Source organism: Tursiops truncatus, chromosome 8, assembly GCF_011762595.2.
Source record: "Tursiops truncatus isolate mTurTru1 chromosome 8, mTurTru1.mat.Y, whole genome shotgun sequence".
NCBI classification, from domain to species: domain Eukaryota; kingdom Metazoa; phylum Chordata; class Mammalia; order Artiodactyla; family Delphinidae; genus Tursiops; species Tursiops truncatus.
Window position 1 is genome coordinate 84,343,762 of NC_047041.1, and position 24,588 is coordinate 84,368,349.

A 24,588-nucleotide genomic window follows, 5' to 3' on the forward strand; every position below is an offset into this window, starting at 1 on the left:
TTGCAGATCTCCTCTTGGGCTCCTCATTCCCTGACCCCTCTGCAGAACTGACCTTCCTCTTGGGCATCATGGCAGCAGTGGGGGGTTGGAGGGGTGTGCTGGCCTGCCTGGCTGCTGCTTTCCTCCCGCCCCAAATTTGTTTTTATGTGCTTTCATACAATCAGATCAGATCAGTTACTTTGGGGGAAGTTTTTGAGAATCTTGTAATTAACTGAAGTGTTTTAAAGGGTTCTCTTAGTATGATCTTGGCATTGGTTAGAATAAGTAATATTGCCAGAGAACTCTAGAAGGTTATTAAAAATCCTCTAGTTGCCTAAGAACTTGTTTCCAAATACTACTGCTAAAATAAGCAGAGACAGAAGTGGACGCATGACAAATATAGGCTCCCCCTTAATGATATTCCAAAGACCTATTTTCTTCTGTCCTGTTTTCATTGTTATCTGAACAACTTATGTGGGTATATCAAACAGGAAAACTGTCACCTGTCTTTATACTTATGACTCGGATCTATAATCTTTGGCAAGGAATGGTTGCAGGAAACAGTTGACCCATTGGCTTGTAATTGCCAAAAGGAGCAGCACAGTGTCACTTAGAGCAGAACTAAATGATTGTATCTCAGACAGCTAGCATGTTGTGACTTTGTAGTTAAAACAATCTGAACTCAAATCTTCCCTCTTCTAGATAACTGTGACTTGGTATATTATTAAAAGTTCTCTGGGGGGCTTCCCTGGTGGCGCAGTGGTTGAGAGTCTGCCTGCCGATGCAGGGGACATAGGTTCGAGCCCTGGCCTGGGAGGCTCCCACATGCCGCGGAGCAACTGGGCCCGTGAGCCACAACTACTGAGCCTGCGCGTCTGGCGCCTGTGCTCCGCAACAAGAGAGGCCACGATAGTGAGAGGCCCGCTCACTGCGATGAAGAGTGGCCCCTGCTCGCTGCAACTAGAGAAAGCCCTCGCACAGAAACGAAGACCCAACACAGCCAAAAATAAATAAATAAATTTATTAAAAAAAAAAGTTCTCTGAGCTCCAGTTCTGTCACAGTAAAGTTGGGTAATAGTTCCAGCTGTCAGCGGTCCTGGAAAGATTGGATTCCTTATGGGTCTGTTCAGCAGAGGGCTCTGAGGTAGCATGAGATCTACATAGATTCATCAATCTGGATTATTCTGACCTAAGATTATTCTTTTCTAAACCCAGGGGATTCAGTTAAAATCAGAAAGGTATTGGAATATTATTGCACAGTTTACCATATTAGCTGGGTGATCTGCAGATGGTGACTTCCATTTTCTAATCCTGAAGATCTAATAGTAAGAAGAGTTTAAACCTTCCCACTGGCTAGAAAGAGTTGGGATTTCTGTGGTAGAAATAGACCAGCCTTCCAGAGTTGACTTGCTAAAGAAATATTTCCATGGTGCCTGACTTGTTGGGGATCTTTCAGAATAAGACACCGGCGGGAACTCTGTTGAAGAGCAGGATGGGATGATAATAGGAGCGCTTGTGAAAGTGACTTAACTTCTTTGGATCTTAATGGCTTGTTTAGAAGGTCAGAATACTGATTTTGGTTGCTCATACTCAGAGAACTGCTTTAGAGCGGCTGTACTGAAGTTCTTTTCAGCTCTACAAACTGTGACTCTGTGATTTCTTAAAAAAAAGAAAAAAGGAAGACAGTTGGGGTGGAGGGATACTAGCTCAGCACAATCTCAGTAACTGACTTGAGCTATTATAAAACAGGGAATTTAAAAAATTACTTCATGCAAAAAAAAAAGGGAAAGTCCTTTAATTTCATTAATCATTTGCTTATTTTTAAGATATATTTTGGACTTCCCTGGTGGCGCAGTGGTTAAGAATCTGCCTGCCAGTGCAGGGGACACAGGTTCGATCCCTGGTCCGGGAAGATCCCACATGCCGCAGAGCAACTAAGCCCCTGCGCTACAACTACTGAGCCTGTGCTCTAGAGCCTGTGCGCCACAACTACTGAGCCCATGTGCCACAGCTACTGAAACCCGCGTGCCCTAGAGCCTGTGAGCCACAACTACTGAACCCGCATGCTGCAACTACTGAAGCCTGGGCACCTAAAGCCTATGCTCCGCAACAAGAAAAGCCACTGCAACGAGAAGCCTGCGCACCGCAACGAAGAGTAGCCCCCGCTCGACGCAACTAGAGAAAGCCTGCGTGCAGGAACGAAGACCCAACACAGACAAAAAAAAAAAAAATTATATTTTAATTTTTTTTTCTGATCTGAAAATAGCATGAGTATAAGAATTCAAATAATAGCCGCTCTGGAAAACAGTTTTGAAATTCCTCAAGAATTTAAACATAGAATTACCATATGACCCAACAGTTCCATTTTAAGATATGTCCTCAAAGAAATCCACTGAATTGGACTCTTTAAAATGGTTAAAAGATAAATTTTGTTATGTATATTTTATAGCAAGAATTGTTTTAGCTTGTCTGAAGACAGTAATGTAGCATTCTCTATGAGTGAAAAATTGAAAATAAACTGTGTCAACAATTTTAATTCAAATAATATAGAATACATAAAGGGAAAGAATGACTAATTTTAAATATAAAATGTGTAGACAGATTCCCTGGACATTGAGAAGAATCAGGATAATCAAGTAGAATTTCTTAGTGATAAATTCATACTTGTATCAGTTTTGAACAGTAGGATTACTGTTACGAGGAAAATCCAGTCTTTGGTTGGTGTTACTCATAATCCTTCAATGAATTATTGATTAAAGTTTGATAGCTTTGCTAATAAGTTTCAGTTTGAGCTTCTTTTCTTTCATTCTGTAGACTGACCAGGGCATCAAAAACCTTTCTGTTGAAGATGCAGCAAGACTTGCCCAGGAAGATCCTGACTATGGCCTCCGGGATCTTTTTAATGCCATTGCCACAGGCAACTACCCCTCCTGGACTTTTTACATCCAGGTCATGACATTTAAACAGGCAGAAACTTTCCCATTTAATCCATTTGATATTACCAAGGTGAGTCAGTTAACAACTAAACTGTTTTCTTTTTTAAGTGTCTTTGCCACTAATTAAAAAAAATTGTGGTCAAGCATTCGTAAGTTGTATACAAAACATAGTGGTACCACTTAAGAGTTTCCTGGCCTGTGCATGAGGGCTCACCAGCATTTCCCTTCCAGTTCCTGTTTGATGAGTTTACTAAGTTCATCTGGGTGGCCTGATATATTGTTATTAGCAGGGAACAAATTTTGATGAGCTGATGTACTTTTGCCCAGGGAAAGACTCAATGTTTACTGTTGTGAAAGTTTTAACCAATGCACTCACCTTAAGTTCTTATCATTTTGTTGGATTCAAAAATGTTATTTTCACTTATCATCATTGGCTTCATTGTATTTGAAAGCTGATATTTTTATGGGTACTTTAATTTCCTTCTGTTGGTTGTCTGGTAATCGTGAATATGGCATTATTTTTAGGTTTGGCCTCACAATGACTACCCTCTTATCCCAGTTGGTAAACTGGTCTTAAACCGGAATCCAGTTAATTACTTTGCTGAGGTTGAACAGTTGGCTTTTGACCCAAGCAACATGCCGCCTGGCATTGAGCCCAGCCCTGACAAAATGCTTCAGGTAAACCTGGTGGATTGAGAGGTTCTGAGGCGGGAGTGTGTGCGCGCATGCACACGTGCGCGCGCAGAGTGTAATTTGGCATGACCTTTATATGAAGGATTAACTAGAACATCACTTAAACTTTTGTCTGGGTCCTTAGTTCCTGTGGCACTGACTGAAACATCCTTAAATGAGCATTACAGTGTAAAACAAATTTCATTGTAGGTCCCTCAATATGGTAAGACTTTGACATTTAGGCTCTTAATTTAAAAGAAGTTATAGTAGAAATACCTTAGGTATTTGTGGGGTAAAATATTCTTTTTCAATTTGTAATCAGTGGGATGGAGGACTGTCACTAATTGATTGTAACACTTGGTCAACATAACTTTATTCATTTCCTCTTCTATGGTGATGCTTGAATTTTGCCACATGTAGAAAGAGACCCAGAGATGATTTTTTTTTTTTTTTGCGGTACGCGGACCTCTCACTGCTGTGGCCTCTCCTGTTGCGGAGCACAGGCTCCGGACGCGCAGGCTCAGTGGCCATGGCTCACGGGCCCAGCTGCTCCACGGCATGTGGGATCTTCCCGGACCGGGGCACGAACCCGTGTCCCTTGCATTGGCAGGCGGAGTCTCAACCACTGCGCCACCAGGGAAGCCCCCCAGAGATGATTTTTACAAACTCAATTTATGTTTCCATTGATTAAAGCCAGTGAGTTAATGTAACCCTTTGTTTTGGTAATGTTCCTAGGCATTCAGTATTTTTTCACCACTCACCAGTATGCTTTTTCAGGAGTACAAAGAGAGAAAAACTCTTATTTGGATCAGAAATTAATAGGAAAATAACTGGCTTAATAATTATTGAGTAAATCAATCTTTCATGTTCTTGGACTGACCATGATACAAAGTTTAAAGACCACAGTGACTGACAGCTGTTTTCTTATGTAAGTGTCTGATTCCAGTTCAGGTGTCACTCTCTATGGAGGCAAGCTGTTTCCTTTGTTTTTTAACTAATAACTTTTTGCTTTGACATTGGGAACATTTGAACCTTTTATAGAAAGTAAGTTTATGTTAGTTTTTAGTTTACTATAAATTGAATACCTATCTATTGATAGACTGTCCTGGCTGCTAAAATAGGAGGCCATACAATAGGGAAGGACTGTTGTACTTACTTAGCCATTTGGTGACCAGTGAGGAATTGTCCAAGCTTTTTTGAGTAGGTATGTAATAGAATCCGCATGGGACCTTAGGAGGAGTCTTTCGGCAGGAATATGTAGGATGTCGTTGGAGGAGGGATTGGAAGTGGAGAGCCTGTTCGGAGGGCTTGGAAATTACCCTGATGAGAACTAATGCATGTTCAGGTGGTAGTGGTTGTACAGTAACGAACAGTGTTCTCAGTTGCCTTTCAACCAGGTCAGATTATTAACTTTTAAAACTTTGGGATCCAGAGTGTAAGCCAGACCATGGTGAAAAGCAGGCAGTAGTATAATAGCAAGTCACAGAGACTGTCCCCTGAGTACCTGGTGATGCAGGTGCAGCCGTTCTTCACTCCCACACTCTGCAGTTTACTGGGAGAGGAGAAGTTGGCCTGACTGATTGAGTGGGAGAGCTTTGCTCTGCTTTCTCACCCCGGCCCAGCAAGGAGCTTGGGCACAGGGCCTTGGGTAAGGCCTGCATTCAAGCTGGGGTCAGGGTATGGCCTTGCTGTGCCCATTTCGCAGCCTTAGCTTTGAAGGCCTCCACCTACAGGTGGGGTAGTGATGCCTTATAAACCTAAGGTGACACAAGACCAGAATTACACGATGAGGCTATATCCAGGAGCTGCTCTTGGCTCAGCTGTATCTTCTGTCCTGTTGGTAAAGTTAGAGCACAAGTTAGTCTGTTTTGGGTAAAAGGAGGCAACCAGCTTCCATAGTGTAGGTGGTCTTGGGCATGGCTGCATGACCAGTCATCTGAACGTTACCTTAGGGGCTATCTGAAATGATTATGGGAGGCAGGGTCGCTCAGCCCAGAGCAAATTATCGACAGAATGGCGAGACGGGATTGAGCACGTTGGCCTCCGTGATTTGGTACAAAATAATCACATCAGTTGTCCTGTTCAACTTGGTTTGTATTTTGGCCCATAGAATTAGGGACATAAGAATACTCATTCAGATTCAAGGCCAGTAATGAAGGTAATGAAAGAAAACTACTCCTACTCTCTCTGCTTATGTAATAGAGCTTTGAATAATGGGAATATTTAAATAATTGGATACTAAGATTGATGGGGAGTTAATCATAAAGCTTTTTGTTTCAACACTAACTGAAAGAAATTACAAAACCTCCTGCCTTGGTAAATATGTGTGAGGCAAAACCTCCTGCCTTGGTAAATATGTAATTTAATCTTTGACTCAGGACCTTGTGGCAATGTAGGGCCATCGTTTTGCACTGTGGCTTCCTTTGTGTAGTATTTTGTTTAAATCTAGGAAGTCTCAGAGCTCAAAGTGTATCTGACATACACCAGAATGCAACATGGGAGGTGCTTTTTTGGAATGATTTCCCGTACGGTTGGTTTTGTAGAAATCTTCTTTTTGTTAAGAGCAAATGGTTGACCCCTCCCCTAGAGTGAGAGAGTAGGGAGGAGTGGAATTAGTTCATGATTCCAGTTAGTTGGGTTCTAGCAAACTTATTTCACAATGTAATGTGTCCTTGGGAATAGGAAATCATTCAAGCCTGGGCACTAACTTGTTACTTGAGGAAAAAAGGAGTTATGACCTAGAACAGATGTGAAGATTTGTGGCTGTTTGGCCCCAAGGGGTGGAAGAGTAAGGACCGTTCAGTTAGGGAGAACTCATTTCATGAGAGAGAAGAGACTTTGTTCTTTACTGGGAGGACAGGCAGGGCTTTGTGATGCTTTGTGCTTGAAGCTTTACAGTGATGTTCACGGGCCACTCCTCTTTCGTATGTTACTGCACACCATCAAAGTCTGTTTCATTTGTAACTGCAGGGCCGCCTGTTTGCCTATCCCGACACTCACCGCCACCGCCTGGGACCCAACTATCTTCAGATACCTGTGAACTGTCCCTTCCGAGCTCGAGTGGCCAGCTACCAACGTGACGGCCCCATGTGCGTGCTGGACAATCAGGGTAGGCCTGGGACCGTGGCTCACCCCGCGGGTGTGGAGGGCACTGCTGGGCAGGGCACGGGAGGCCCCGCCAGCCCAGGGGTCGTCAGGCTGCCCCAGGCATCTGCTGCTCTGTGGAGGCCCCGCAGCCGCTCCTGCCAACCTCCTATTTGTTGCCCATCAATGAAGGTTTAAACTGCCTGAGGACTCTCCATACTTCCATCTATTTTATATGTTTTATGGAGAGTTCCCTCCTCAGATTTTGCTTGCTGTGCATCTGACTATGAAAGGCAGGGAGAAAGGTTTTTCCACACTGGCTGTTGTAGGGTATCATCCAACTTAGGGAGCGGGTTTTAAAGACTCTTCACAAAGTGGACGATTCCTGAAATCACTCTTAAGTCACCAGGACTTAGCCTCTTGGAAATGCAAAAGCCAAGAGTTGCCATACACATGCCATATTACATGTGTCTGAAGGACACATGATCCCTTCAGAAATTTTACTGATGATTTATATTTATAGCCATAGATGTCTATATTCAAACAAAGTTTATTTTTCTATGCTAAAAATAATACATGTACCTTAAAGGAAATTCGGAAAATATAAGGGAAAGAAGAGAAGAAAGAAGAAAAACCCATATATAGTCACAGTATCCAAAGGCCAGAACTGTTGCATTTTGCTGTATTTCTTTCCAGTCTTTTCTGTGAATACTTGTTATACATTTAAGATTAGTTTGTATATATAGCTTTGTGCCTTGCATTTTGTTACCATTATCATTAAGCCTTTTCCAAGTATTTATCAAGTTTACATGCTCACTGAATGATTGTATTGTGTTGTTGCCATATTTCTGCTCTTTGAGGTTTACAAAGGTATGGAGCGTGTTATTGCCCAAAGTAACTGATACTTCTGTGTCTGTCTTCTGCGTTTTCATTCTAAAGTGATTTTTTTCCATTAATCTCCCTCGGTCCTTTCATTATTGAGACTGGCTGTATCAGAGCAGTTCATGTATATTTTGGAACGTCATTAATAAGTAAATGCTTTGTGTTTACCATTCTTGTTTACTGTTATAGTGGCTTATGTATGAAAAACACTACTTTGACACACCTTTTGCCTAATTTTAAAAGTAGACCATTTGGGCTGTGCCCTTGCAGTTTGATGAAAGAGCTTAATTGTTCCCAGTAATCAATGACTTGAAGACAGCTGCGACTTTGAGTAAAGTGAGAGATAATTTGGAAATCAAATTTTAAAATGACTCAATTGGCACATTTCAAAGAGCTAATTCTTAGTGCAGAAAACCACTGTGATGGCTCGTTATTGGAGCACTTTGCTTTTCGCATGGACGTGGCTGAGCTGGAATGAATTTCTTAGATGGATAACTGGGCTCCATGGTAGTCGGGTGCCCCCTCTCTTCCTACATGCATTTGGCTCCTTCGTCAATGTGATGTACAGGCATCTCCTGCTTATCCACCCAGAATAATCTATTCTGGCAGTGAGCTGGGTAAACTTCTAATCCTGACTGGTTTGTTCAAACCACTTACTGGGCTTCCAGGCCATCCTTTCTGTTTAGGCAGCACGTACTCAGGTAATGCAAGCTTCTGCTAACATCAGCCGAAGCAGGGTATAGTTGGGAAAATGAACATGCCAAAAGGAAAAAAGAGCCTCATAACTTATTCCAGAAATCTTAATAAATGTTTTGATCGCATTGTCATTATTTTTCCTAATTCCAGATGAATGAGTGCTGACATACTAGAAATACCAAATTTTAGAAAAAATTTTTAAAAATTTATCTGTAGAGAGAAGTGAAAGTGAAACTAGAACTGAATAAAGTCTTGGTCAATAGGAAGGATAGATATCCCGAGAATCTTAAAACACCATTAAGAAAGAAATAGTGAAGTAGAATCCTGTGATAGGAGTGTAGTACGTGCTGGAATGGAGAGGACAAAAATCCCAGATCCCGGATCCACCACTGACCACGACATCACCCTGCAGCACTCAGTGAACATCTCAGGGCTCTGTTCATTTGTCTGGCGATTGAAGGAGCAGAGCTGGAGCAGAGCTAGAACTTTGAGTTGCTCCCAAGAATTCTGTGATTCTGTTTTTTTGTTTGTTTGTTTGTTTTTTTTTTTTTTGCGTTACACGGGCCTCTCACTGTTGTGACCTCTCTCGTTGCGGAGCACAGGCTCCGGACACGCAGGCTCAGCGGCCATGGCTCACGGGCCTAGCCACGCCGTGGCATGTGGGATCTTCCCGGACCGGAGCATGAACCCGCGTCCCCTGCATCGGCAGGCGTACTCTCAACCACTGCGCCACCAGGGAAGCCCTGTGATTCTGTTTTTGAACTGAGCCCAAGCCCCAGTGAAACCCTCCAACCTGAAATATGTCTTTGAGTCTCTTCTTCTATGGGGACCAAACCAAGCTCATATAAATATATTCGTACTGGAAGGCATCAGGAGATTGTAGAGATGAGGCCGTCTGAAGTGTTCAAAGGGAATTTGAGATCTCTTCGTTAAGACGCAGAGTGAGACAGCCACCGCAAGCGTTTGGCAGATGGCATATTCTCTAAGAACCCAAGTACTGCCTGTAGCTAAATATGGGGTGTTAAAAATGATATGTGCATGGCATGTGTATGTGTGTGTATGCACGTATGTATAAATATAATTGTCACTTGAATTTATTTCTTATTTTGTTGGCTGTTTGTAGACTTCCTTCATGTTTCATCTCCCCGAGTGAGTCTGTGTGGTTTTCTGTTAAAGGTGGAGCTCCAAATTATTACCCCAACAGCTTTGGTGCTCCGGAGCAGCAGCTTTCTGCCCTGGAACACAGGACCCACTGTTCTGGGGATGTGCAGCGCTTCAACAGTGCCAGCGATGATAATGTCACTCAGGTAATGGCTCCTTTGTCTGCGGTGCGAGTTGCTTGGTTATTCTCCTTGTCAATGTCTGCACATATTCCCCCGTTTAAAGTGTCTAATATGTCTTAACTTGAATTCAGGGACAACATCTCTATTCATAAGTCAGTGCCTGTATTAAATGGAGTTGAAGAGTTGTGTTACTATGCCCTTTTAGTCCAAGGTTTGTAGACTCATTTCAATTCCTCCAAATTTTATTGACGGGATGTAAGTGGGAGCCATTGGGGAAGCAGTGATCTCGTGGAAATCTAAGAAATGGGCAAGTAAAGCTTAAGTACAGCTGAATCTAAGAATCTGAGAAGGGCAGTCCAGATTTAAGGGACTAGAACTGGATTCAGAATAGCACTAGGAGGCCCAGTAGCAAAGGTGTGGGTGTTTCCACTGCACGGCACCCCATTCATGTGACTCAGCTACTCTCCATCTGTCTGCTGTTGCTCTCCAATACCAATTACTCATTCTTACCATGTCCTTCCCTATTTTTCTCCTCTTTGCCTCATAGCTTGTGTTTTAACATTGCTGTGGTTTTGCTATGACCATGGCCTAACTCTTCTTCTTTATGGCTTCTTTCTCCATGTATTACTTTTTTTTTTTGGTCCTTTTTTACTCCTTCTCTCAATACTTCTACAGTCAGATTCTGGAGAGAGGAAATTGGATTGAATGGACTAATGTTTTCACTGTGGGTTGCATCATTGGCCTTTGGCCAGCCTCTAGTTAACTGCCCGGGGTCAAGTGCCCACCCTCTTTCTAATCACCTGTGGCTGCTTGGGGGCTGTTCTTTTAGTAGATGCCATGGAAGAGGCCCTTTGACTCTGAAGAGCAGCCACCTCATTAATGTGCCCAGTGCAACTTATACCACACGTAAGAAAAGGATAAAGTTAAAAAGTATAGTTGTCTTAGATCTCTGCTTGGGTAGTTGTTGTTAAACAATATTTAAATTAGAATGGGACCTATTCTAGCTTTTCAATTTGTAAATGTGTGTTCCCAGTAAAATATACTTAAATACATAAATTAATTCACTATGAAGATACCGTTATTTGAAAGGCCCTTACGTGTATACAAGTATATAAAAAAGAAATTACTTTATTGTACCTTATAAACCATTTTTAGATGAAATTAAATGTCTCCTAAAAGCCTTTTATAGTAACTGCCTTATTCTTGGTGATGTAGGTTACCAAGTATCAATATATTACAATACAATTCCTGCTTCTCATAAAATTTTACCTACCTGAAGTCTATTCCAGTGTTAAGCTAGCTAATACAACCTCTGTAAAAATTAATTTAGATAATGAGGCTGTTGCTCACACATTAAAATTTACTATATGATCATTCTTATTTTGAGAGATTTTCTTATCACTATATAGAACTCAAGATTCTGTTTATAGCTTCATAGCATAATCCTGTAACTATAAGAGTCACATGGAATATAAATAGGAAGATCCAGGTTTATACTCTTAAAAATGATTCACTTGGACTCATGCTTCTGGCTTATGACAGACAAGCTTGTGTCATACCTATCCTCTCATGGAGAACATTGGAAAGCTAGATAAGATACAAAAAGGCTGTGGAGAGCTATAAAAGCAGCAAGAATTTGAGGGGCCAAGATTTTGAACAGAAAAGAAGTGCAGAGATATGAGCTTGATATTTGCTCTTCTTTTCTCATGAGGCATTTATTACTTTGTAAGTATTGGCCAACATGCTGAGCAGAGTTTACAGCGTTTTCATGGGTCTGGAGGGAATAAAAATTGGAGTTCAGGACCTGCTAAGGAAGAGGGCCTCTAGTTAACATCACAGGCACTCAGTTGGATCCCGGAAGGGCCATCCTAGAAATAAGGGCAAACGTGAAATCAACTTGCCTTTACAAAAAATGAGACTCAGTTTTATACCAGTCCAGTCTCAGACTGGATTAAGATGATCTCCCTCTATCCTCTCTTCCAGAAGCAAACATAAGGCTTTGGAGGAAAATAGAGCCTCAAATTATCTCTGTATTTTTTCATATGCAAATGCCCAGCATTCAGTAATAAATTATCAGGCATACCCAACACATAAGACCTTATATCTGAAAAGCAAGAGGGGGATAAAAAAAAAAAACAACTGGCAATAGAAACAAACCTACTGAAGATCCAGATAGTGGAATTGTCAGATATAGGTTTTAAAATAACTGCAAATAATATGTTCAGGAAAACAGAAAACAGTTGACAACATGGAGAATTTAATAAGAGAACCTGAATCTGTCAAAAAAGAATGGAGGGGACTTCTCTGGCGGTCCAGTGGTTAAGACTTTGTGCTTCCACTCAGGGGGCACAGGTTCCATCCCAAGTTGGGGAACTAAGATCCTGCATGCTGTGCAATGCGGCCAATAAAATAAAATTAAATTAAATTAAAATGAAAAAGAATTGAATGGACATACTGAACTGGAAAATGCAACAACTAAAGTTAAGCATTTAGTAAATGAGCTTAAAAGGAGATTAAATATGGCCGAAGAGAAGATTACTGAATTGGCGGATAGAGCAGTAGATGTTATCAAGACTCAGTCATGAAGAGAGAGCAAAAGAACTTCTCTTTGTTATAAGAAACCAATTAGAGATTGAGAAGGCAAACCACAGAGTGGGAAAATACATTTGCGGTTCCTCTAACTAACAAACAACTCATATACAGTACATGTAAAGAACTCCTGCAGAGCAATAAGAAAACGACAGACGAATAGAAAAATGGGCAAAAGACTTGAACAGGCACTTCACAAAAGAAAATATCCAAATGACTGAAAAACACACAGAGTAGTTTATCTCACTAGTCATCGGGGATATGCAAAATAAAACTAAAAAGAGATACCACTACATACACACCAGAATGACTAGACTGAAAAAGACTGTGTACCAGGTATTGTGAGAATGAGAAACAACTCTAACTCTTACCTGAGTGTAGATTGGTTCAGGTGTTTTGGAGAACTGTTTGTCAATATCCACTGAAGCTAAACATGTACGTGTCTTTTGACCTACTAAGTGCACTCTTACATAGATTCTTAATAGAAATGTGTACATATGAGCAGCAGAAGACATGTACAGCACTGTTTATTCATATTACCCAATGTTCATCAATGTTCATCAAAAGCTTGGCTAAATAAACTGTAGTATATTCCCACAGTGTACAGCAATGAAAATTAAAGAAGTATTCCAACAAACATTACCATAGATGAACCTTACAAACATGACATTGAGCAAAAGAACAAGAATATAGACTGTATGATTCCATTTGTGTACATTTGAAAGAGAAGTAAAAAATGTTTATAATATTAGAAGTCAAAAAAATTCACCCTTGGGGAGGCAGTTGGAGAAAGGGGATAATGACTGGGTGGGGGAGTATGGTAGGGGGATTTCTGGGGTGTGAGCGATGTTCTGTCTTGATCTGGGTGGTTGTGACACATTTGTGTCCACTGAAAAATCATTGAACTTCACACTTACGTTTAGTACCCTTTACTGTAGGCATGTTACACCTAAAAAGAAAAAAATCATTCTCTAACTTCATATAGACTAGTAAAAATGTCACTTTTCCTTTCAGAGGAATTTGGTCCTGCTCTTAAAGGTCTGTGGTAAAAGTGTTGGAGTGGGTAAAGCACCTAGAACCTATGCTCTGTAATGAGAGAAGCCACCACAATGAGAAGACCCCATCTCATTTCTCTAGTTGCAGCGAGCGGGGGCCACACTTCGCTGTGGTGTGCAGACTTCTTATTGCGGTGGCTTCTCTTGTTGCAGAGCACGGGCTTTAGGTGCATGGGCTTCAGTAGTTGTGGCTCGCGGGCTTCAGTAGTTGTGGCTTTTGGGCTCTAGAGCGCAGGCTCAGTAGTTGTGGCACACGGGCTTAGTTGCTCTGCGGCATGTGGGATCTTCCCAGACCAGGGCTTGAACTCGTGTCCCCTGCCTTGGCAGGTGGATTCTTGACCACTGCGCCACCAGGGAAGTCCCTTATATTTAGACTTTGCTCAGATTTTAAGAAATATTATTATATTCTGATATTTGATAACAGAAAAATTATGAATATTTGATATTTTATGAATTTGCTACTTTGGATAACTGGATATTTTTGGACTTTATAAACATTAGTAGAACAGTACATAGAGTAGTGCCTGGTGCGTTATAGGTACATGAGAAATAAGTATTTGCTCAATGAGTGCATGAAAGAAATGTAGAATAGAATCATAGCCATAACTTAGAAATGGTTAATTTCAGAAATGAGCAGAGGCTGTTAGGACTCATATACTTAATACTAAGCTCTTACTTTTCATTTTAACTTCTTGATAGTCATTTTAGAGGTTAAACCCAATAATCTAAGCAAAATATCACTATTAACATCTGTTTTCTCCAAGAAATCTTGGCTTCTGAATAACTAAAGACCTAATTAATAAATTAGGGTGTTTTCCTCCCCTTTGGTTCTGGGTGAATTGAACAAAGGTTGTATTGCGTTAAGCTTACATTTAATGACGGTTTGCACATTCTGCACTTGTCAGTATTAAGGTGTGGTGGCATTTTTAATTGTAGGCAACACTGCCTTCTATTTATAAGAGATTTATAAGCAGTGACTGCAAAGGACATTATTAAAAAGAAGTTATGAGCTATTATCTTCCTGTTTTGCTTAAAATAAAATAAAAAGTGAGGAACTCAACACGTGACAGTTTCAACTATAATTTTAAATTATTCTTAAATTCTAAAACCTTTTTTCATTCTTATACCAATGAGAAATCTTGCATCTTCATTTCAAAAGTGGTGTTTGGGTGAGTTTTGTTGGTGCTAAAGTGGTTATTTGATTCCCTGCACTCTATTTTCAATGAGCAGGTGCGGGCTTTCTATTTGAACGTATTGAATGAGGAGCAGAGGAAACGCCTGTGTGAGAACATAGCGGGCCATCTGAAAGATGCACAACTTTTTATCCAGAAGAAAGCGGTGAGTGATACTTTGTAAGCCGAAGAGTGACACCTGCTGGCAGGAGAAGAGAGTGCAGCTGTGTGAGAAAACCCTTCCATGGAAGTGTCATTTCTATTTCACTTGAGCTAAGCACACTTAAAAAAACTAGTATGAATCCCCAATCAACCTCTGATTCTTTTCTCTCTGTGTTTTACCTCCAGTATATATGCCATATCCATTGATCCTTAGCTCTTTGTCCAGTGTATAATAATTTAGTTGAGTTTAGGGTGAATGGTCTCCTATGCTGTTCAGTCTGACTGCAGCCAAGTTCTGTGTAGGAGAGTAATGTCCAATGTCAAAATGTGGGTCCTGCCACAATTTTGCTTAGACTTCAGGTGATAAGAAATACAGATTACATTTTTGCGATTTGAAGTCAGCCTGACTACTTGATGTTATGATGCCTGACCCTCCTTCGGAAGAAACTAGAAACTTGCACGTTTTCTGGGGTCAGAACTGAGCTGCTTCCAAAGGCTCAGGCTGAACTTTTGAGCTGAGGCACCAGGGTATTTCTGATGGTAGCTCGCTGTGTTGTGTGCTCTGCTGTGGTCTCCCGGCCTGCCGCAGGGGAGTTAGCCTCTTGCAGATTTAGGAACCCCGGCTATTTCTTTGTCTCTTGGTTGCTGTTTCTCTGTTCATGGGGGCAGCTGTCTGGGATGTGTTCTAAGGCCCGGAGATATGTACCAGCAGGCTGGGTGCTCTATCTGCAGGCAAGGTTCTATAACTGTGTTTCACCAGGGCGTGTATGAAAGATAACCCTTTAAGTCCCTGGGCGCTAATAGTTCTTGCTGTCTGGGGCAGAGAGCCTGACGGTCGCTCTGTGAGATAGGTGGGGTGGGTATTTTCTCATCTCACTGATAAGAATGAATAAGACCGTTTGTAAGTAGAGAACTGGGCTTGAACCCTTGGCCTTCTCCTCTCACATATGCTGAAGCTGCAAGGCCCCCTGTGGGTTCTTGATGCCCCACCTCAGGATCAGCCCGCGGTCAGGAATTCCTGCTTGAAGTATGCTTAGGTGCCCAGCAGGGGCCAGTGTTTGTACATCTCACTTTAAATTCAGGCAGTGTCTGGGCCTGTTTCTTCATGCAAATCGCTGTAACTTTTTGCGTTCCTCCGAGGTCAGCTCTTTACCTGCTGTAAATGGAGCTCGCCTCATAGCGCGTTTTCCTCACGGTACTCCACGAGGTAGATTTAATCATCCCACTTATTTTTCTGGGGAGCGGATATGAACTGTATGAGGTAGCTTTAGTTATCTCACTGATTTCATGAGGAGTGGGTACTGAAGCTCAGATGAGTGACTCAGGCAAGGTTGCTCAGCCAGTATATGTCCAGGACGCAAGCCTTCATCCGTGTTGGTAAATGCTGTGTGGTTCTGCCTCCCGTGGAAGCGTCCGTCCTCCCCTCTGGAGTCGACCCTGTGAGGCGGACTCTGGGGACGGGTGTAGTGAGGGCTGGGCTAATGCTTACATTATTTTCACCTGGTTACAGGTTAAGAACTTCACCGATGTCCATCCTGACTATGGGGCCCGCATCCAGGCTCTTTTGGATAAATACAACGTTGAGAAACCTAAGGTGAGCCCAGAGCATCCTGGCTGTGGCAGAGGGGGCGTGTCGTGGATGGGCGTAGTTGGGTTTCCTTTTATGATGATTCTCCTCAGGGACAGCTATTCCGTTTCTTAAGCAGCTGTTCAGAATCTCATTTGAGATATAAAGAACTCACTTGGAAAGCACATGCTCCTTGTTTTAGCCCTGGGCAGTATAAGACAGTCGAAGGTGAACAAATTCTGAATGCTTATTTTCATTTGAGCACAGATTAAAGCTAAGATAAATACTGAGTTGCTGCCCAAGTGAGTTAAGTAACCTGCTGGTCTTGGTCTTTCGAAACAGAGCACGATTCACACCTATGTAAATCCTGGGTCTCACTTGGCTGCAAGGGAGAAAGCTAATCTGTGAGGGTCGTCCGTCCGCCTATGAAGCAAAGCATAATGTTGACACACATGCCCACTCATCGCTGGATGGAAGATTCTCCTGCGCCAGACATACAAATGCAAGTTTATGTCTGTAAAATGATAATCCCAGCTTTCTATAGCGAATAACGTAATAATGGCTTTTAATGCTATCTTCCTAGGGGTAAGTGAACGTTAGAGCTTAACAATCATTTGAAAGAAACGTGTATTTGCTTTTGACAGCTGACTATTTACTTAAAATGACTAGAATGAAAGTTTCTAGCAGAAATACGATTTTATTTGATAAGAAAAAATCTTGGTGAAATTAATATGTTTACATATCATCTCATGGCCTGTTATATAAAAATATGGCTGTAATTATATAAGAAGAAAAGATAAAGATAATCCACTCAGAAATTTAAATTTTTCTAAGTTCCTTATAGGAAGCACAATGTGGTGTCTTTTGAAAATAACTTCAGTACCATCATGGCTTAATGTTTATTCCTGCTTGGAACTGATCAGAGTTTTTAAAACTTGGAATTACATTTATGCTAATATAGTATTGATTTTGCAACAGGCTGATCTGTAATTGCTTATCTTTTTACAATAAAATAATCTGTAAATAAAAATAGAAGACTGGTATTTGGTTTCTTTAGGCTCCATATATAACTTGGAATGTCTCAAGACTCTGAATCTGAGTGTCATCTGTTATCAGATACTTACCCGTATAATTGAAAATATCAACCTCACGAGGGTAGTATGTTATTTGTTTAAACCAGTAGCCTTTAGACATAGCCTCTGAGATACAGGGGACCAGAACTTAGTCTATTGGGAAAACAGCAAATTTCCCAGCTTTGAAAATTGCTTAGATCTCTTGTTCATTAGCTCACTTCTTTATCTAATTATGAGTTTTAATTAAAAAAAATTCTTCCTTTTTTCTTCCCAGTTTTATTGATATATAATTGGCATACAGCACTGTATAAATTTGACTCACATGCATCATGAAATGATTATCACAATAAGTTTAGTTAATAGGAATGCCCTGGTGGTCCAGTGTTTAGGACCCAGTCCTCTCACTGCCAGGGGCCCAGGTTCGATCCCTGGTTGGGGAGCTAAGATTCCACGAGCTGCATGTTGCGGCCAAACAAAAAAAATAAGTTTAGTTAACATTAATCATCTCATATAGATACTGTACGACATTAAAGAACTGGAAAAAAATTTTTTTCATATTATGAGAACGCTTAGGATTTACTCTCTTAACAATTTTCATATGTAACACACAGTAGCATTAATGATATTTATTGTACATGACATCTCTAGTACTTATTTATCTTATAACTAGAGATTTGTACCTTTTGACTGCATTTTTCCAGTTCCCCTCTCCCCTACCCCCACCTGATAGTAACCACAAATCTGATCTCTTTTTCTTTTTTTAAAATAATTAATTAATTAATTTTGGCTGCGTTGGGTCTTTGTTGCTGCATGTGGGCTTTCTCTAGTTGCGGCGAGTGGGGACTACTCTTTGTTGCTGTGTGCGGGCTCCTCATTGCCGTGGCTTCTCTTGTCGTGGAGCATGGGCTCTAGGCGCGTGGGCTTCAGTAGTTGTGGCACACGGGCTCAGCAGTTGTGGCTCGCGGGCTCTAGAGCGCAGGCTCAGTAGCTGTGGCGCACGGGCTTAGGTGCTCTGCAGCATGTGGGATCTTTCCGGATCCCCTGCATTGGCAGGTGGATTCTTAACCACTGTGCCACCAGGGAAGTTCCTGATCTCTTTTTCTGAGTTTGTTGATGAAGTATAAATAACCTACAACACGATGTTAGTTCCTGTTATACAACGTAGTGATTCAGTATTTCTGTACATTTAAAAATGATCACCGCTATAAGTCTGGTTATGATATGTATAATACCATACAACAATATTACATAGTTACTGACTATATTCCCCACACTGTACATTTCATACCTATGACTCATTTATTTTGCAACTGGAAGTTTGTACCTCTTAATCTCCCTCACCTGTTTCTTTCCTCCCCCTACCACCCTCTCCTCTGGAAAATTTGTTACGATTGTTCGTTTTGGTTTTTAGATGCCACATGTAAATGAAATCGTGCAGAATTTGTCTTTCTCTGTCTGACTTATTTCACTTAGCATAATACCCTCTAGGTCCATCTGTGCTGTTGCAGATGGCAAGATGTTATTTTTTATGATTGAGTAATATTCCATTATATATCACATCTTTTTATCCATTCGTCTGTTGATGGGCACTTAGGTTGTTTCCATATCTTGGCTATTGTAAATAATGCTGCAGTTAACATAGGGGTGTATATATCTTTTTGAATTAGTGTTTTTATTTTCTTCAGATAAATACACATGAGGGGAATTGCTGGATCATATGGTAATCTTTTAAAAAAGTTTTGAGGAATCTCCATACCGTTTTCCATAGTGGCTGCACCAATTTGCATTCCCATCAACTGCACGAAGATTCCCTTTTCTCCACATCCTTGCCAACACTTGTTATTTGTTGTCTTTTTGACATTAGCCATGCTGACAAGTGTATCTCATTGTGGTTTGGATTTGAATTTCCCTGATAATTAGTGATGTTGAGCATTTTTTCATGTGCCTGATTGCCATCTGTATGTCTTCTTTGGAAAAATGTCTATTCAGGTCCTCTGCTCATTTTTAAATCAAGTTGTTTGTTTTTTTGACATTGAGCTATGTAAGTTCTTTGTATATTTTGGATATTAACTGCTTATCAGATAGATCATTTACAAATGTCTTCTCCCATTGAGTAGGGCCTTTTTGTTTTGTTGATAATTTCCTTAGCTGTGCAAAAACTTTTTAGTTTGATGTAGTCTCATTTTATTTATTATTGTTTTTGTTTCCCTTGCCTGAGGAGACAGATCGAAAAAAATATTACTGAAACCAATACCAAAGAGCTTACTGCCTGTTTTCTTCTAGAAGTTTTATGCTTTCAGGTCTTACATTTAACTCTTTAATCCATTTTGAATTTATTTTTATGCATGGTGTGAGAGAGTAGTCCAGTTTGATTCTTTGGCATGTAGCTGTCCAATTTTCCCAACACCATTTATTGAAGAGGCTGTGTTTTCCCCATTGTATGTTCTTACCTCCTTTGTTGTATATTAACTACCTGGATAGGTGTGGGTTCATTTCTGGGCTTCTGTTCTGTTCCATTGATCTATATGTCTGTTTTTGTGATATACTGTTTTGATTACTGTAGCTTCTTAGTATAGTTTGAAATCAGGGAGCATGGTGCTTCCAGCTTTGTTCTTTCTCAAGATTGTTTTGGCTATTTTGGGTCTTTAGTGTTTTCCACACAAATTTTAGAATTATCTGTCCTAGTTCTGTGAAGAACGCCATTGGTATTTTATAGGGATTCCATTGAATTTATAGATTGCCTTGGGTAGTATGGTCATTTTAACAATATTAATTCTTCCAGTTCATGAATATGGTATATCTTTCCACCTGTTTTTGTTATCTTCAGTTTCTTTCATCAGTGTCTTATAGTTTTCTAAGCACAGGCTTTTTGTCTCCTTAGTTAGATTTATTCCTAGGTATTTTATTCTTTTTGATACAGCTGTAAATGGGATAGTTTTCTTAATTTCTCTTTCTGACAGTTTGTTGTTAGTGCATATAAATGCGACAGATTTCTGAACATTAATTTTGTATCCTGCAATTTTACTGAATTCATTGTAGTCTTATGATTATGAATTTTTAAAATAGGGCTCAGAAGCTCAAGTTTTTTCATTTGTTTTTAACCCGTATTTGCCTATCGTGCTTGAAACTCAAGGGGAACACTTTAAAAATGAGTTCTGAATGCTAATTGAAAACTTGTTTTCCTTGAAAATTCTTATTCCCTTCATCTCAGATCTTCAAAACCAGTTTGTGCTTACTCTTAGGAATCAGATCTTGAGCGTCAGGAAACCATTAGACACTAGTAGATACAAATTCTCAATCTTTTAGCTCAAACTCCTTTACTCTCCTGTCAAAACTCTCCTGCTTAAATCCCTCCTGTGTTTGAATGTGCCTGGAAACTGTTATATTTGTAGACATGGAAAACAGATTTATCCATTTGTACCCAATGGTGAATACTTTCAATATAGTAACTTTACTATATAGTTACATCTCTTTATTAAATATATAAGATAAAGTCATAAAAATTAATATACTTTGATGATGGGAAGGAGGTTATTTATTTAAATATTGGTTATAAACACAGTGTTTTTGAGCTGATTTTCTGCTTGTTCTATTCTGTAGTCTAAAAATAAGCTGGTAGTTAAATTACATGTACCTAACATGTTTCCATATGTAAAAATCTGCATGGAAGTGTCCCCAGTTCTACTCTGGAGACCTATTTTGTAATTTTCAAATATAAATACTGATGAAGTTAACTATTCCTTTTGGGTTTTACTTCCTGGGAGTTACTATCTAATGATATTACTTTTAAGTGACATTAAGATACACAGGACCCATGGTGATGGCTAGCTCATAATAACGGCAAAAGTGCAAGAATGCAAGAAAAGGAAACCTGTTTTTCCTTTCTCAGGAAACTGGGATTGCAATTCAAATTGCACAAGTGCGTTTTCAAGCCTTTGTTCATATCATGCCCACTAATATTTCATTGGCCAAAGCAAGTCACATGGTTAAGCCCAAGTCAAAGGGTGAGGCAGTGTACTGTACCCACAGAGCCAATTGTGTGTGTGTGTGTGTGTGTGTGTGTGAACATATCTGGACATTAACCTAATTTCCCATAGGCCTCCCCTCCCATCAGTTCTTCAACACTACTAGCAACTTCCCTTGGTCATCACCCTCTTCTTGTCCTTACTTCCCCTGTTTAGATTTTGTAATGACTCCAGAACCCAGCCTTGGTAAACTAGGCCTCTCACTTATTCATTTCTTACACTGGAAATGACTGTGGCAGGAGCAAAACACAGCCCTACGAAGTGGGCTTTTAAAAATTTGACCACGACCTCAAGTGGGCCCTCAGCAGGCCTGGAAATCTGACTTTCCTTCCTCAGTAAACTCTCCTACTCCCTCTGCTCCTAGTTCATCAAGGATAGGATAACTTCCTTATCTTTTCCTCCACCGAAGTCCTCCATCTTGCCAGCACTGACATCCACGTGCTCTTTTTTCCTTCCTGTTGACACAGATGAGTTCGGTTCATATTGAAAGTTAGCCCCCTATACGTGCGCTGGTCCATGCCCTTCTGCCTGCTCTGGAATTCTGTATCATTCTTCTCAGGATGACTTGCTCTTGTAAGTCTCCCTGAATCCTCTCTTGATCTCATAGGCCTCTCTTGTTCTTTGCCCCCTTTATTCTTCTCCCCAATATCTTATAAGAATTACCTTTACTTGCTATCTTCACGCTCTTCTGTCCTTTCTTGAACCTACAAGCAGACTGCCCTTGCCAAGGTCACCAATGACTTCCATGCCACTAAAATCCAATGGTTCCATCCAGCAATCCCACTTCTGGGTATATCCCCAAAAGGAGTGGAAGCAGACACTTGAAGAGATATGTGTACATTGTGTAGCATTATTCACGAGGGCCAAAAGGTGAAAACAACTTAAGGGTCCATTGATGGATGAATGGATAAACAAAATGTATATCCAGACAGTGGAATATTATTAAGCCTTAAAAAGGAAGGAAATTCTGACACACACTACAACATGGATGAACCTTGAAGACATTATGCTAAGTGAAATGAGTCTGACACAGAAGGACAACTATGGTATGATTCTACTTCTATGAGGTACCTAGAATAGTCAAATACACAAATACAGAAAGTAGAATGGTGGTTGCCAGGGGTGGGAGGAAGGGAGAAATGAGGAATTCTTATATAATGGGTGCAGAGTTTCAGTTTGGGAAGATGAAAAATTATGGAGATGGATGGTGGTGATAGTTGCACAACAGCATGAATGTATTTGCCACTGAACTGTACACTTAAACATGGTTAAAGTGGTAAATTTTATGTATAATTTACCACACATCTCTCTCTCACACACACACACACACACACACACACACACACACAGCCCAGTGGTCCATTCTCATACTCACCTTGCTTGGCCTCTTAGCAGTGTTTAAAACACTTGATCATTGGCACCTTTTTTTAAAAAAAAACAACCCAGCTTTTTTTTGAGATAGAATTCACATACCGTAAAATACACCCATTTAAAGTGTATAATTCAGTGGTTTTTAATATAGGCACAGAGTTGTGCAATCAACACCACAATAAATTTTAGAACATCTCTGTCACCCCCCAAAAAGCCTTGTACCCATTAGCAGCACTCACCATTCCCCCAACTTAATCTTGCCCTGCAAACCTCGGCCATCACGAATCTGTCTATAGATTTGCCTATGTTACACATTTTATTTAAATGAAATCATACAACATGTGATCTTTTGTGACTGGCTTCTTTCACTTAGTATAATGTTATCAAGATTCTTACATGTTGTATCATGGATCAGTACTTCATTTCCTTTTATTGCCAAATAATATTCCACTGTATGAATAAGCTTTTTTTTTTTTTTTTTTTTGCGGTACGCGGGCCTCTCCCTTTGCGGAGCACGGGCTCTGGACGCGCAGGCTCAGCGGCCACGGCTCACGGGCCCAGCCGCTCCGCGGCATGTGGGATCCTCCCGGACCGGGGCACGAACCCGTGTCCCCTGCATCGGCAGGCGGACTCTCAACCAGTGCGCCACCAGGGAAGCCCAGAATAAGCTTTTTTATTGATCCGTTCATCAGTTGGTAGATGTTTGGGTTGTTTCTACTTTTTTGGCTCTTGTGAATAATGCTGCTATGAATATATGTGCACGTGTTTTTGTGTGGACATGTCTTTTCATTTCTCACATTCTCACCTTCTTAAAATGCGTTTTCACTCGTCTTCTGGCACACCGCTCTCTCAAAATCGACTCCTGGTGTTTTAAAATCCACTATTCTTCTAAAATGAGGGCTTGGTCTGGGCTTATAGAAACACTGAGAGATTACCTTGTTGCTTTCAAATTCAATGTAGAATTTCAGTTTAAAAACATTAATTTTTCCTTTCCCATATAAAGGGGCATCACTCTAATTTGTAATCTCTGCTACAGAAATGAGTTTTAAGAATTTCTTAGCACTTACTATTCTGAAAGAAAAACAATGGGCAAACTGCTTGGCCATGTCTTTGCCTCTTAGTTCATGATAAAGGCAAAGGGCCAAATTCTATTTTCAGTGATCTGATAAGACAAATTGAAGGCTTTAAAATCCTTATCAGAGTTTTAAAGATGTGAAAGGTTAGTGGAGGTGAACTCAAAAAGTTATGTATACTTTTTTTTTTTTTTTTTTGTTTTGCGGTACGCGGGCCTCTCACTGTTGTGGCCTCTCCCGTTGCGGAGCACAGGCTCTGGACGCGCAGGCTCGGTGGCCATGGCTCACGGGCCCAGCCGCCCCGTGGCATGTGGGATCTTCCCGGACCGGGGCACGAACCCATGTCCCCGTATCGGCAGGCGGACTCAACCACTGCGCCACCAGGGAAGCCCTACTTTTGAGTTTTTGAAAATTTTAATCAATCACATGTGGAAAGCTCGACTATGACACTCTTTGCAAAGGAAATACTTATTCTCTCATTGACTGTTAAGCGAATTTTGCATTGTCGTTTTTATTTTTGTTTTGCTTTGTTATTGTTTGCTTAAAGTATGCTATTTTAAATTGTCCTTGTATTTTCTGCTCTTGAATGAATTGCATTATGAAACTATATGTTTAAGTAAAACTCACATTTTAAAGAGTATAGTGGGTTGAATGATGGTCCCTAAAAGAATATGTCCATGTCCTAACCTCAGGAAGCTGTGAAGTTGACTTTATTTGGAAAAAAGTTTTCTGCAAGTGTCTCCAGATGAGATCATCTGGGATGATCAAAGATCAGTGTGCTTCTAAGAGACCAAAGCGGGGGAGCAGGGGCAGCTCATATGAAGATTGAGGCAGAGATTGGAATTTTACAGCCACAAGCTAAGGAACACCTGGAGCCTCCAGAAGCTAGAAGAAGCAAGGAAGGATTCTTCCCTAGAGCCTATGGAGGGAGCATGGCCCTGGAATACCTTGATTTTGGACTCAGCCTCC

At 40.7% G+C, this 24,588-nt stretch overlaps 1 protein-coding gene across 4 annotated transcripts in view; it reads left to right on the forward strand.

Annotated features, from left to right (window-relative positions):
- The window catches only part of CAT (catalase), a 37,385-nt gene extending 20,273 nt beyond the window's left edge, over positions 1-17,112 (forward strand). The window contains exons 7-13 of one of the 4 annotated variants that reach the window (XM_033860462.2): positions 2,794-2,985; positions 3,441-3,593; positions 6,558-6,696; positions 9,426-9,556; positions 14,407-14,514; positions 16,021-16,104; positions 16,420-17,112. In XM_033860462.2, the coding sequence (XP_033716353.1) occupies positions 2,794-2,985; positions 3,441-3,593; positions 6,558-6,696; positions 9,426-9,556; positions 14,407-14,514; positions 16,021-16,104; positions 16,420-16,485 (873 nt within the window). In that variant the 3' untranslated portion in view covers positions 16,486-17,112. The other 3 variants (XM_073808754.1, XM_033860463.2, XM_073808755.1) reach the window with 3 other exon arrangements.
- The last annotated feature ends 7,476 nt before the right edge of the window (positions 17,113-24,588 follow it).